At 46.9% G+C, this 12,236-nt stretch overlaps 2 protein-coding genes across 2 annotated transcripts in view; one reads left to right on the top strand and one right to left on the bottom strand.

Annotated features, from left to right (window-relative positions):
• Positions 1 to 6,708, top strand: part of LOC135805461 (kinesin-like protein KIF11) — a 26,520-nt gene extending 19,812 nt beyond the window's left edge. Inside the window, exons 19-27 of the mRNA XM_065319496.1 lie at positions 473 to 571; positions 2,262 to 2,345; positions 2,911 to 3,072; positions 3,276 to 3,359; positions 3,553 to 3,648; positions 4,166 to 4,388; positions 4,774 to 4,895; positions 5,092 to 5,205; positions 5,641 to 6,708. Coding sequence (XP_065175568.1) covers positions 473 to 571; positions 2,262 to 2,345; positions 2,911 to 3,072; positions 3,276 to 3,359; positions 3,553 to 3,648; positions 4,166 to 4,388; positions 4,774 to 4,895; positions 5,092 to 5,205; positions 5,641 to 5,805 — 1,149 coding nt within the window. The 3' untranslated portion in view covers positions 5,806 to 6,708. The remainder of the gene's footprint in view (positions 1 to 472; positions 572 to 2,261; positions 2,346 to 2,910; positions 3,073 to 3,275; positions 3,360 to 3,552; positions 3,649 to 4,165; positions 4,389 to 4,773; positions 4,896 to 5,091; positions 5,206 to 5,640) is intronic.
• LOC135805462 (fumarylacetoacetate hydrolase domain-containing protein 2-like) lies at positions 6,657 to 12,236 on the bottom strand. Its single transcript, XM_065319497.1, has 7 exons — positions 11,663 to 12,236; positions 9,674 to 9,890; positions 9,264 to 9,323; positions 8,802 to 8,964; positions 8,011 to 8,119; positions 7,645 to 7,732; positions 6,657 to 7,304 (listed from the first exon to the last, which is right to left on the bottom strand). Exons 1-7 carry the CDS (start codon positions 12,004 to 12,006, stop codon positions 7,242 to 7,244), a joined length of 1,044 nt encoding a protein of 347 aa, XP_065175569.1. The 5' UTR covers positions 12,007 to 12,236; the 3' UTR covers positions 6,657 to 7,241.

The raw sequence follows: 12,236 nt of genomic DNA, 5'->3' as shown, positions 1-12,236 counted from the left end.
AGTCAAACCTGCCCGCCAGGATAACACTTTTGGCTAGGTGTGGTGGCTGTCTGCAGGTCAGATATGGCACTTGGTGCACTAAAAGTTGGTCGCTGGTCGCGCAAGGCAGGTGGTTGCTGTTTCCGGTGCAGTTTATATGCGGAACTGCCGGTGCATGGAGAAACAGTTGTTAAGATCTGGTGGTCACTAATACCAGAGGTCGCTGAACCCAGGTTTTACTGTATTTGAATTAGAATCATCCCCAATAAAACCTGTGCTGGAGTTGTGAGTGAGGAGTATTGTTTTCTCATTGCCTGTGTGAATGATGTGTGATATTCGAACTCGTACATGTAATTCTCGGGTCTCTAGAGGAAATAGGTGAATAGGTGAGCAGGTGAATAGGTGAATAGGTGAATAGGTGAATAGGTGAGCAATTGATGAAGGCTTGTGTGCATATACATGCTGTATTTTTGTCGTAATGTGATGTGCTCAGCTGTCAAGCCAAGAAGCTGAACTACATTCCTTCGCCGTTCAGCAGAAGGAGCAGTTGCGTGCCCTGTCGGAACTTCAGGAGAGTCACAAGGAGAGCCAGGTAATGGCAGGCGGGGGCATTGCAATACTGTATTCAAACCCTTTCCCTCTTCTATCTGCAATGGTTGCAGGCCACACTGACCAGAGTGCTGCAGTCTTTGTGGCACCGGAACACCACTTGTAGCCACCATGGGCATACTACGCACAGTTGTCACTCACTAATCACCAGTGATGGTATCTGCGCAGTGTCTGCTTTCTGCCGGGGTGTATTGCTGACAGGAGTGGACCAGGCCTGCTCACCCAGCACTCTGTGTTCACTTAAAACTAGGGGTGAAACGAAGTAGTCGAAGGTTCGAAGGACCTTCGTTTTCCTTTGAAACGAACCTTCGTTTTTGATTCGAACGAAGGTCGACGCGGGTTTAGTACATGCATCAATGCATTGATCTTGTGCGATGTGCTGCATGCACTAGCACTGTACTCAGTCTGTGTACTACAACTACAAGTAGGGGCACGGTCCGCGTGCGCACCGGAACTGAAGAAGTGACAAGTCAGTGAAGAACTGGCCCTGTTCCAGTCAGGGAGTAGTACTACTCCCTGGTTCCAGTCACCAGCGTGTTCCCGTTTTGCGTTGGTGTGTAGATCTACCATGGTGTACTCATGCCTCATGGATGACTTTTTTGATTGTATTCGTCGAGTGTTTGGCGGTCTGCGATACTAGTAGGAGAGTAGTTTTGCGATTTCGATCGTGTTTTCACTCAGTTATGCTGCTTGTACCAGGAATGTAGCTTGCTGTAGGTGCCGTCGATATCTGCTAGTGATGGTGTCTGGAGAAAGTTGTAGCAGAGATACGAGTGTAGTCTCATAATTTAAATCGAAAATAAAAGTGTCCATCGCTGAAGCCATTGCAGTATTCACTCTCCCAGCAGCAGCGAGAGGGAGCGCAGCGATTGCCTGAAATCATCGAGGCAGGTGAAGTTCCTCACCCAGGGACTATTCACTCTCCTCTCAATCACCAATGCACCCAGTGGATGCGAGCAGATAAGCGAAAAGTACATGTCCAGATTTGACAATTTTTTGATGAAGTTGGGCATCTGATATTTACTACGCAATATGGCTCTTTTCCGTCCATTTTGGTACTGTTCAAGCACGCAACTGGCTGTATACTAGAGCAGTGATCTCTTGTCGCTTTGTGTCAAAAAGGCCAAGGCTAGCAGGTCTGTACACGATCCCAAGTACACTGATCTAAATTGTCAGAAATATGGACAATTGACTCACAAACAGGTATTAGGTATGGCCTCTATCAAGAGTATGTTAAAACCTTGCCTCTATCTATAGTTGTGTGCTGGGCCAAAGTATTTTCTTACCTGGAATGGATACATTGATACCACCAGATTCAGAAACAAATTGCACATACAATTATAAGTATTGGGTTCTGATTTTTGCCCCCTTTTTATTTTTAAGATTTTTGAGCGTTTCCGTGATCATGCTAAAAAAGAATCCTTCGACACCTTCGTTCGTTTTAATAAAGAAGGTTCGAATGGGAATTTGAGACCTTCGTTTCACCCCTACTTAAAACATGAACAGCTAGACTTTGGTGTAACACATGTGCTCAGTACTGTTGATACTGAATAGGGTGACTGCGGTGGCTCTGTCTGCTGCCTTGTACTTAGTTGTCTTAGGACCCAACGCACCTGACGAGCACCATGACTGAACCTTTCCTGTTGTCGTGTTGTCAATCTCGTGCAAATCAGGGCTCTCAGCTGCAACTTTGCTCCAACGTGTTGCAAGAGCGGATGGAGGAGATGAGACGCCTGCAGGAGTCCATGCTGTCTGATGTAAGTATGCAGCGTGGGGTTATAACATGTCGACTGTGCAGTCTTTAGCTTTGTTTGTACACACGTGTTTGATAAGCAGCTTGACATTTGAAAATCAAGACATTTATGTTCCTGTATTTGTAAGCAATTCCGTGGGTGAATATTAGGCAGGTTGTCAAACCGCAAGTGGTATAAAGCGTTTGTACACGTATACAGTTTATATGGAAAACAATTGGCTGCATACACATCCTGTGTGAGTGCTCCATTTTGGCATGGTAACGTGGCCACTAGAAGCTGTTCTGTTGTGTAGATGTTATGCAATTACATCATTAGTTGAGTTTTTGTGTATAAAGTGGAAAAGATGCTGCGCGATGCGATGGTGCTGGTTGACCGCTCCTTCCCTCTTCTCCTCCTCTAGAAGATTGCTAGTTTCCTAATGTCTATCCTTCTTTGCTGTTTTACTCTCCTGGTGTGTGTGTGGCTGTGTGTGTGTGGCTGTGTGTGTGTGGCTGTGTGTACCATGTGTGTGTGTGTGTGTGTGTGTGTGTGGCTGTGTGTGTGGCTGTGTGTACCATGACTATGGCAGCTGTGCAGTGCATTCACCACGGCCACACAGAAGGAAGAGGAGCATTGTCAGTCTGTCCAGCAGTGTATCGACAAGGCCAGTGATGACATCAGCAGTATGACAACACGCACCGACAGTATCGCTGCAGCCGTTACCGACTGCGTCCAGACGAAGTATTCGCAGGTATGTGGGGGACTGGGGAGGGGGAAGGGAGCATCTTTTCGCCCGTGTGAAGAGTGAGAGGCACCGGATTTTCCTGTATGTGCCAGAGTTTCATGTGTGCGGTTTGTGTGTGTGTGTGTGTGTGCGTGTGTGTGTGTGTGTGCTTGCTTGCTTGCTCTTGTTCGACAAGTGTTCACTGTTGGCTTGCGTTTCTCATGTCCCAGGCGACCGGTAGTGTTTCAGCAATCAAGCAGCGTGGCCAACAATGCCAGGACAGCGTCAGTACACTTGTGTCTACTGTTGACAGGGTGAGTTCATGGGGTGGTGTTTGCTGCTAGCTTATCTTGACAGAGTCAGTGTTCTTCTCATCTCCTTGAGCAGGAGGGGAAGGGGTGCCAATTTCCTACTGTGTTCATCTGTTCAATTTCTCGTCCTCCGTCTTCAGTGCTGGTGAGAATTGTTTTTAATGCTGTGATTGCTGCGCTGTTCGTCGTATTCCAGGTCACGATGGATATGCAGCAGGAGTCTACTGACATGCTGGACCGGCATCTCAGCAGTATAGAGTGCCATAGCTCTAACGTGCGATCAAGCCAACGGGTAAGGATAACTCCGAGTGCATGTGTGCTGCACTTGTCTCACCTAATGAACTACCATTTGCTTGTTGCATTCGACCTCCACGTATTTTTTAATACAATAAAAACCTGCCAAGGCAACCACTATGATATGGCTACCCACTGTCCAAGAGGACCACTACAACTAGGACCAAGGCATGTTTTATCCAGTCAAATGACCCTGGATAAGAAGACCACCTCTGTACATGGAGACCACACTTGCCAGGCCCCTTGAGTACTAGTAGCCGGCATAGACGCATTTCACTGTATATGGCCCCATTTCCCAAAGATTTGAGTAAACAATTTGCAGAATGAGTTCACCACAAACTCAGACAAGTAGAGGATCGCAATGTATACTCGCTGTTGTGAAATATAAACATCACAATGTTTCGAAGTACCTGTACAAGCTGCAAATCATTCAATAGCTCATCTTATATCTTGCCATCAGCCACTCCACTGACATTGTTTGCTCGTCATGTTCTATGTAATTCTCTCTTCTACAGGAGATTCTTACAACCATGACTGCAGAGGAAGCTAAGATTTGTGCTACCATGCATGACTTCATCACAAGACAGGAAAGCACACACCATGCTGGAGAGCAGGAGAATGCAGAGTGCCGAGCAGCGTTCGAGCATCTCATCGTGGCTGGGTGCGCATCCACCGCCGAGCTCAACTCGCGTGTCGAGCAGTTCTTCGATTGCGAATTCAGCCGAGATGTTCCTACCGGTGAGAAGTTGCTGTAGTGCCGTATTTTTGGCGATGCCGGCCGAGGCGCTTATTAGTTTGCGAGCCCTAAAATTTCACGCAATTTGAAAAAATCGACACAAACGCGCCGAAATGAAGTGGCGCCAATTTCCAAAAATGCGGTACATGATACGAGCTCGTATAATATACTATTGATGCACCATCGTGTCATTCTTAGGGCTAGGAATGCCTTTGTACATGTACATGTTTGCGTGCATACCGTTGACTGTCATCTTACTCTCACCATTGTGTAGTAACTAGTAACTACAGTAGTTGGTACTTGAAATTCCAGTTTTTCTCTGTCTCTTTCCTCTATCTCTAACCACCTTGCTCTCCGACTTATTTTCTGGCTGGCTCCTGTCATTAGGCGTAACACCGGCACGCCGTGCTTTCCCGCACCCAGCTCGCTTGACCGTGCAGCCGCACACTGATGACCTGGTGAAGCAGTTCCATGACGTCTTCTCGTACTCGCAGGTCAACGGCGACATGGTGAGTGTGAACGTGCGTGTATTTTGTTGAGTTTTCATGCTGCAACACGTTGTTGTTGTTGTTGATGATGAACCGGCTGTGAATCCACACTACGGGATGTTTGCCCATCCTCATTACTATCATGAGTACTGTCTGGATGCTCACAATGTGCTCTCTTCCATTACCATCACACTCACACACACACTCTCACACACAGACTGACGACAGCTTTGCTGACCTCAGCTCAGCCCTATCGCCCACGGTGCTGGGCAATAGTCGCATGCTAGAGACGCCGTCTCCAACGAACATGTCCACATCCTCTGGTGATCTGGTAAGTCTGTACACACTACATACTATACGTCTAATATGGATGATGTGCAACCTACCGGTAACCTCCTAACCTTTCTGCTGTGTTTGTGTTCCTGCGGTGATGCGCTCTTTATAAGCCTGTAGGCTCAAACATTTCTGTTGCTTTAGAAATGAAGAGCTGGCATGCAAAACCTGCTAAATTCGATTTTCAGTTGTCCCCAAATCTGAATGAGCTTTCAGCTCGTACCTGTGTCTCGATTTTTGGCGCTTAGCAGGCTTTGCATTGCAACTCTTCAAGTGTTCCATTGCAGCTGCATGGTTTTAGTATGCCAACCACTTTACCATCAGGTCCATTCAGTGAGAAATTAGCCTTGGCATCATGAATCTTGTACATGTATTAGCGTTTCCTTTATTGTAGTTAGCAGACCTTGTGTGTATCTGTTGGTGTTTTGTTCAGGCCTTGTCTGAGGAAAGTAGTAGAAAGGAGAACACTGCCAGGGAAGTCGTTTCGTCCGGCCAACCTGTCAAGAAGACGCTAGGGAAAAGCAAGTCAGGTAGAGGTGATGCCAAGCCTGCCTCACGGCCGCTCGGTGTCAGTAACAATCGCCAGTTTGTCCGCTGATTTTCAGCAATGACCTCGCAGTTTCTACCTGCTCTCGGTATGCACTGTTCTGCCGCGATCTCTCACGGCAATCATTGTCATGACCACCCGTCCTCTTCTTTCTAAAGTCTTTAGTCACAAAACAGATATTATACAATGTAGATGTGTGCTCAATTTTAGAACATAGTGTTGGACAATCATGAAATTGTCCAGACCACATAACAGCTGATTCCCCATAGACAACACAGCAGCTGATGTCCCATAGACCGCAGCGTTGTGTATAGCCGGCTGTAGGCAATGCTCGCTTCACTTGTATTTCCCCTGTGTACACACGGGCATGATTAGACAGCTTCCGTGTAAGCTAGGCTTGGCCCACTGTACACAGTGGTCAATTCATCTAGATCCCTGCTTGCACATTGCTTGGCTTTGTTCGGCCGCAGAGCATGCTTCACTGATCATTTCTATGCGTTGCCTGCACAGAAATGCATTTCTGCTTATGTTTCTATCCTGTGTTCTTGTCTGTCTAACTCCGAGTGCATGTTGTGTCGTGCTTACTTCGCTGTTGTTGCCGCCAAGATCATGTGATCCTGGACTTGAAAAGTCGCTCTGCAGCCTTTCCAGCACATGTGTGTGAAAGCAACCCGTCTTTGCGTAGCGTCTTTTAGGCTTCCCTTCTTCTTTCTGTATGAATTTATTAGAGTACACGATTGCTTTGTTCAGTACGTAACGTTCCAGCCAGCCTTTGTTTACTTCAGTCATGTATGACTCATCTGATGATCACATGACCACCTAACCCATGACGATAATTACTATTTCAACAATATCATCGCACACACCTACTAGTACATGCATGCACATGTTCGCCGATGGTGTTCTGTCGATGAAGGTAATGACAGGTAAAAATAATAACTGAGGTTATCCTGACACTCAGCAGTGGCGAGTGATTGTTGTTCTTAATTGTGTCCAAGGAATTAGGATGTAGCTCGGGTGCTGCACATTGCCACACACTGAGCAGGCAAAGCAGCTAAAGCTGAAAAAGCGACTGCCATGTGCAGTATCTTTCCCCAGTAAAAAACAGCGTTATCGCACATTCCAGACCACACTTGCAGAACTGAAAAGAATTTAGCCGCGCAACAATGTAGAGGTGATAACCAGGGAGTCGTAAAATACGACTCCCTGGTGATAACCTGCATGACTACAGAATCCTTGTAATCACTATGCCAAGTGTCACTTACTGGAGCGTAGAAACACACACTGTCCCCAATTAGTGTGTGCATTGCTAAAGCACTCAAGTCAAGAAAAAAACTCAAATCAAGGCATGCACCACATAATAGTATTTTAAAACGAGGATGAACTAAACCAGATCACGAGCAAGAATTAGTCTTTACAAGACAAAAGCCTCAATGGGTATAAAAGAATGATACAACGTCGGAGAGATGGTGCCCAGCCATGCACCTCTACACGATTGGGTTTCTGACGGTGCCTATCTCATCCACTTCACATTCCACCACATCTCCTTTCTATCAACAGACGAAAAGAAGACAACATAGAAAGGTAAATGAAACATTGAGGTGACTTTTACAAACACTACCGTAATTCTGCGCATGGGGGGGGGGGGGGGGAGCCCATGGGCTTATATGAGCAATACTGGAGTTTCAGTTTTCTGGTAGCTGCATGGCCATGTCAAGCAAAGCCACAACAAGCAAGATGCCCTGCACATCACTAGTATCATAGCATGTATTACCAAACAGGAGTTGCGTGCATTGTTTTATCGCCATTGTTCAGTGTTAGAATCGCTTGACAGCAAGCACAAAGCACTCGTGCACAACTGCACACATCCGTACAGGCACACCGCCTCACCTGTAGCCAGAGAGGTGGAACTCGAGAAACACCAACACCAGCCGGAGTGCCCGTCAGTATGAGATCACCCGGTACCAATGTCACAAACCTATACATGTGCAAGCAGACCAATAGACACACGGAGACAATACCCGTCAATCACGCTTCTGTTTCTACTTTCAGCAGAGAACTAAACTAAGTTAACACGCGGCCCTCCAAAATGCATTCAATCTCAGCAGCAGGGGTGCCAAATTTGGAGGGCCATTACAGTCGCATCCCAGAACAGGACATGCGGCAAAAAGCAGTGTTCTTAACTGAGTGCATGACTAAATGACAAATTTACTTTGATTTCGTCCAAGGATCATTAGCGATTTATAATTGTAGTACCTGGAAATGAAGGAAATGATGGCGTCTATCTTGTGGACAAGCTGACTGGTACTGCTGCTCTGTAGAGTGACACCATTCACTCGGCACCGAATACCAAGGTTATGAGGATCTGTGGCCAGTAAAGCAAAGACAAAGGCAGATTCAGGGTCATCCCGGAGAGGGTTCGTCACAAAATAAAATATACCCCCCACCCCAGCAAGACAAACCGAGTTCCAGAATTTAATTTGGCTTTCACAAGGACCCTACACGGGGAAATCCAACAACACAACCATCGAACCAATACCACTCCTGCTGCAAACCATGATCAATATTCTGAAGGTAGGGAGATCACTGTCAATCAGATCACTGGTGTGACTAGATATGAACGATGAGATCCTGGCATGCAAACTAAGCGATTCAGAGTACTCCACCAGCAGTCCACAACAGGCCCGCCGGAACCGGTCCGGTTCGTCAGGTTATCACCCGACCACCTTTTTGGCAACCAACACATGTGTCCTACTGTGGAGGCCATGTGTACCCGCCATATCGATACACAAAGTATGAAAGGCAATGATACTACCGGACCAATCAAAAACTGCTTCCGGCACAACAAAGAAACATCCTTATTTTTTTAAACAGTATCTCAGGTCTTGGGAGGAATTTGGAGTGCCATCTCCTAAACCAGAATTTCTCTCCAGTGGACTGACTGAGTTTGTTTACCAGGGGCAGGCTAAAAGGTCCGGGCCACAACTAATTACTTGGGACATGGTTCATTTGGCTGAAACTATTGGAAGTTTGACAAGGATCCCTACCTGAAATGGCCTGTGGCGTGACTATTGCCGGTCCGATTGGGCAGAAGCCATCAAATGTCTTCCCCAGGAGCCATTGTCCCGAATTTTTCTTGAGCTGCCAGTCGCGAGCCGACACATCATGTGCAACAGTGTACCCAGCAACATGTGACATAGCCTCCGACAACTGAAACACACGACCAAACAAACGTGTAGTATTCACTCGCTGTTTCTCAGTGTGAGCGTAACTTTCATAAGCCCAGATGAAGAACAGCGTTGCATGTCAGTCACTTCACATTATAATACTCTAATCAAGGTGAAACAGTATCAGCCATTGATCAAGGATGATCAAGGATGATCAAGAGTGATCAAGTCCAGCTCACATGCCTTGGACGCTGCAAGGTGAACGGTCTCAGAAGATCTTTTAAAATAAGTCCCACGCCAGGCCAAGTTGTGCTGGATCACTCATGAAAGAAGGCAACTTACAGGAATTTTGTGGCCTTTCTGGCCGATTACAACCGCCAGCTCCGCTTCAAAGTCCAGTTCCTAGCCAATCACATGGGAAAAAAAGAAATACTCGCGGTGTGTGTAGCGTAACCTTCACGAAAACAAAACTGTACACAAATGTTGCAAAGGGTATATCAGACCGAGGTCTAGAGCTTTCTAGGGCTTTCGCCGTTACCACAGATACGGAAAAATCAGTCTCAGCTGTCTGACTCTGATACCAGCCGCAACCTTTTTAAAATGAGACAATGATAATTATTAGGAAAGGCCAAACTTCGAAATTACAAACTAAACATCTACAGGATTAAGTTGTGATAGTCTATCCGTCTTCCTGTGTGCGCTGATTCTCAACACTATGTCCTAAGAGGCTAAGACGCCTAGGTGTCACTGACTTTCGTCTCATCTGGCATGACAATGTCGTCCAATGGTCCGGCAAGAGCATTGAACAGCTTGCTAAAGATGGCTGGCTCCGTCGGTACTGGATAGTTGAGTTCACGGCAATGGTCGTGGTAGTTCAGGCCCACGCAGATGATCTTGTCCGGATTCAGAATAGGAGCACACAGGCGCACGTTTCTAGAATCCAGTCGGTGTTTTCCTGACTCTATTGCCCTGAACATTAAAAACATGTTGGCCAACCAAACATGATATGAAGCAGCAGCAGCAGCAATGGCAGCCTATCAACAGGAATAACTCCTTTCATACATGCATACTGCAACATGCTTCACGCAGGCACACCTTTTCTTTAAGGTTCTGATTTGAAGGATCGATGCCAGTAGGCCCAGCAGCACAATTCATCATCAGCACCCTCCAAACCAGTTGAGAATGAAACCGCTACCAGTATGTAGTGTACTATGCACAGACCTGACCAAAGGTACGTAAGGTACATAAGGTACATGTGCAAAAACAAACAACTGCTCGTGAGCACTTACATGTACCAGCCGCAAGCGGCTCTAATACATGTAGCTCTCTCCCTCTCTCTCCCTCTCTCTCTCTCTCTCTCTCTCTCTCTCTCTCTCTCTCTCTCTCTCTCTCTCTCTCTCTCTCTCTCTCTCTCTCTCTCTCTCTCTCTCTCTCTCTCTCTCTCTCTCTCTCTCTCTCTCTCTCTCTCTCACTCTCTCTCTCTCTCTCTCTCACTCTCTCTCTCTCTCTCACTCTCTCTCTCACACTCTCTCTCTCTCACTCTCTCTCACTCACTCACTCTCTCTCTCTCTCTCTCTCTCTCTCTCTCTCTTTCTCTCTCTCTCTTCTCTCTCTCTCCCTCCCTACCTCCCTCTCTCTCTCTCTCTCTCTCTCTCTCTCTCTCTCTCTCTCTCTCTCTCTCTCTCTCTCTCTCTCTCTCTCTCTCTCTCTCTCTCTCTCTCTCTCTCTCTCTCTCTCTCTCTCTCTCATTTCATCTTTTCTTATTATTTCTTATTATTTCTGCTTTTCATCTCATTACAAAAATTCTGCGCTTTTTCTCCATCTGCGCATAAAATCTAGACTGACAACCTGCTTGTTAAATCATGCACCTGCTTTCAGGCGTAAAAACCCTGTTAGAGGTCTCAGTCCTCATTTGTTAGACTTACCTGTCTTTATAAATGTAACTTACACTACTCTCTCTCTCTCTCTCTCTCTCTCTCTCTCTCTCTCTCTCTCTCTCTCTTCTCTCTCTCTCGGCCTCTTCCTCCCTTTCTCACGGTATACATGTACTATTTATTCCCTTTGTCAAGTCTGGCCTCAGGAGGAAGAAAAATTGTATTGACCAGTTGAGTAAATGCACTGAACTGCAACAGGCGTGCAGGAAGGTTCGCGTCACGCCGAGCACAGATAATATCATTTTCAGGGATGCAGAGCAATGCAGAAAATAGTGTTGGTGTGAGTCACTGTGAGCGGCGCGACAAGCTCGTAAGGAGTTCTGCATCACTGCGACATGTAGCTAGCAGCTTTGAGCATTATCAATTTATCATTAAATTTTATTTTATTTTGCGAACCCGCTGTGCACTATTAAAAATAGGCTTTAAACAGTTATCACACTGCAGGAGCATGATGAGTTGTATATCGCCATCCAAACACCCTGACGTTTGTGCAGTTTGATACTAGTATTGGCGCGCCATCTGAACACACTCGTGCAGTGCGATATTGGCGCGCCATCCGAACACTGACACTGGTCTCAGTCTGTCCTACACGTGGTCACTATGTAGTATGCATGCTAGTAGTAGCTACCAGGCGCGTGCGCCGGTGCCCTTCAAGGGGGGTTTCCGGGGGACCTCCCCCCCCCCGGAAAATTTTGAAAAAATGAAGCAAAATCCTGCATTTTGAGCGAAAAAAAGGGGGGTTCCGGGCACCCAGGAACCCATACGGGGCACACGCCTGGCTACTGCTTCTCATGATGGACCACTCACTGTTTGACTGCTCTCATTCCTACATCTCCACTTTCCAGGAGCTGCTTCATGTCTCCACCAATACCGGGTATTGCCGCAGTTATGTCCACCATCTCGCCACTACTGCTAGTACTGCTGGCACCAGCCGTACTCTCATCCTGACCTGGCCGAGGGTCGCTAGCGACTACCTGAGCACCTACTCTGGCCCGTCCCGTATCATCTTGATTGCGAAACTGCACAAGACGTAGCGGCAGGTTGCAGGTGCCTTTCACTGGTCCTGCTCTGATCGAATTACAACACCTCCGGACAGCAACCCCGGAGCAACACGACCAAGCTGTCACGGCCCTGAGCAAATAATTATTCATTGTAACTCTGCTCAGGCTCAGTGTTGGGAATCCCCACCGTTACCACTTCGCTAAACCCATGGCCATGGCCATGGCAAAAGGCCTCAACTTCAAGCCCGTTGTCTTGCACGTTTATTTGGCACACTGGAAAATACAATGTCACAAGAAAAATGTTCACATCTCCAAAAGGAGTGACATCAAGCGGAGCTTTGCAAGCTGCGACTTTCTCCAAACAAGTCTTGAACATCAAG

The sequence above is a fragment of the Sycon ciliatum genome, chromosome 1 (genome assembly GCF_964019385.1).
Source record: "Sycon ciliatum chromosome 1, ocSycCili1.1, whole genome shotgun sequence".
Taxonomy (NCBI): domain Eukaryota; kingdom Metazoa; phylum Porifera; class Calcarea; order Leucosolenida; family Sycettidae; genus Sycon; species Sycon ciliatum.
Note: the sequence above shows the minus strand (reverse complement) of the source record. Positions and strands in the feature narration are given on the sequence as shown.

Coding starts and splice junctions, on each gene's coding strand:
- LOC135805462 (XM_065319497.1), bottom strand. CDS start 12,006: ATGAATAATTATTTGCTCAGGGCCGTGACAGCTTGGTCGTGTTGCTCC. Junction 9,891..11,662: donor GGAATGAGAGCAGTCAAACA/GTGAGTGGTCCA, acceptor TTTAATGTTCAG/GGCAATAGAGTCAGGAAAAC. Junction 8,965..9,263: donor AGAAAGGCCACAAAATTCCT/GTAAGTTGCCTT, acceptor CGTGTGTTTCAG/TTGTCGGAGGCTATGTCACA.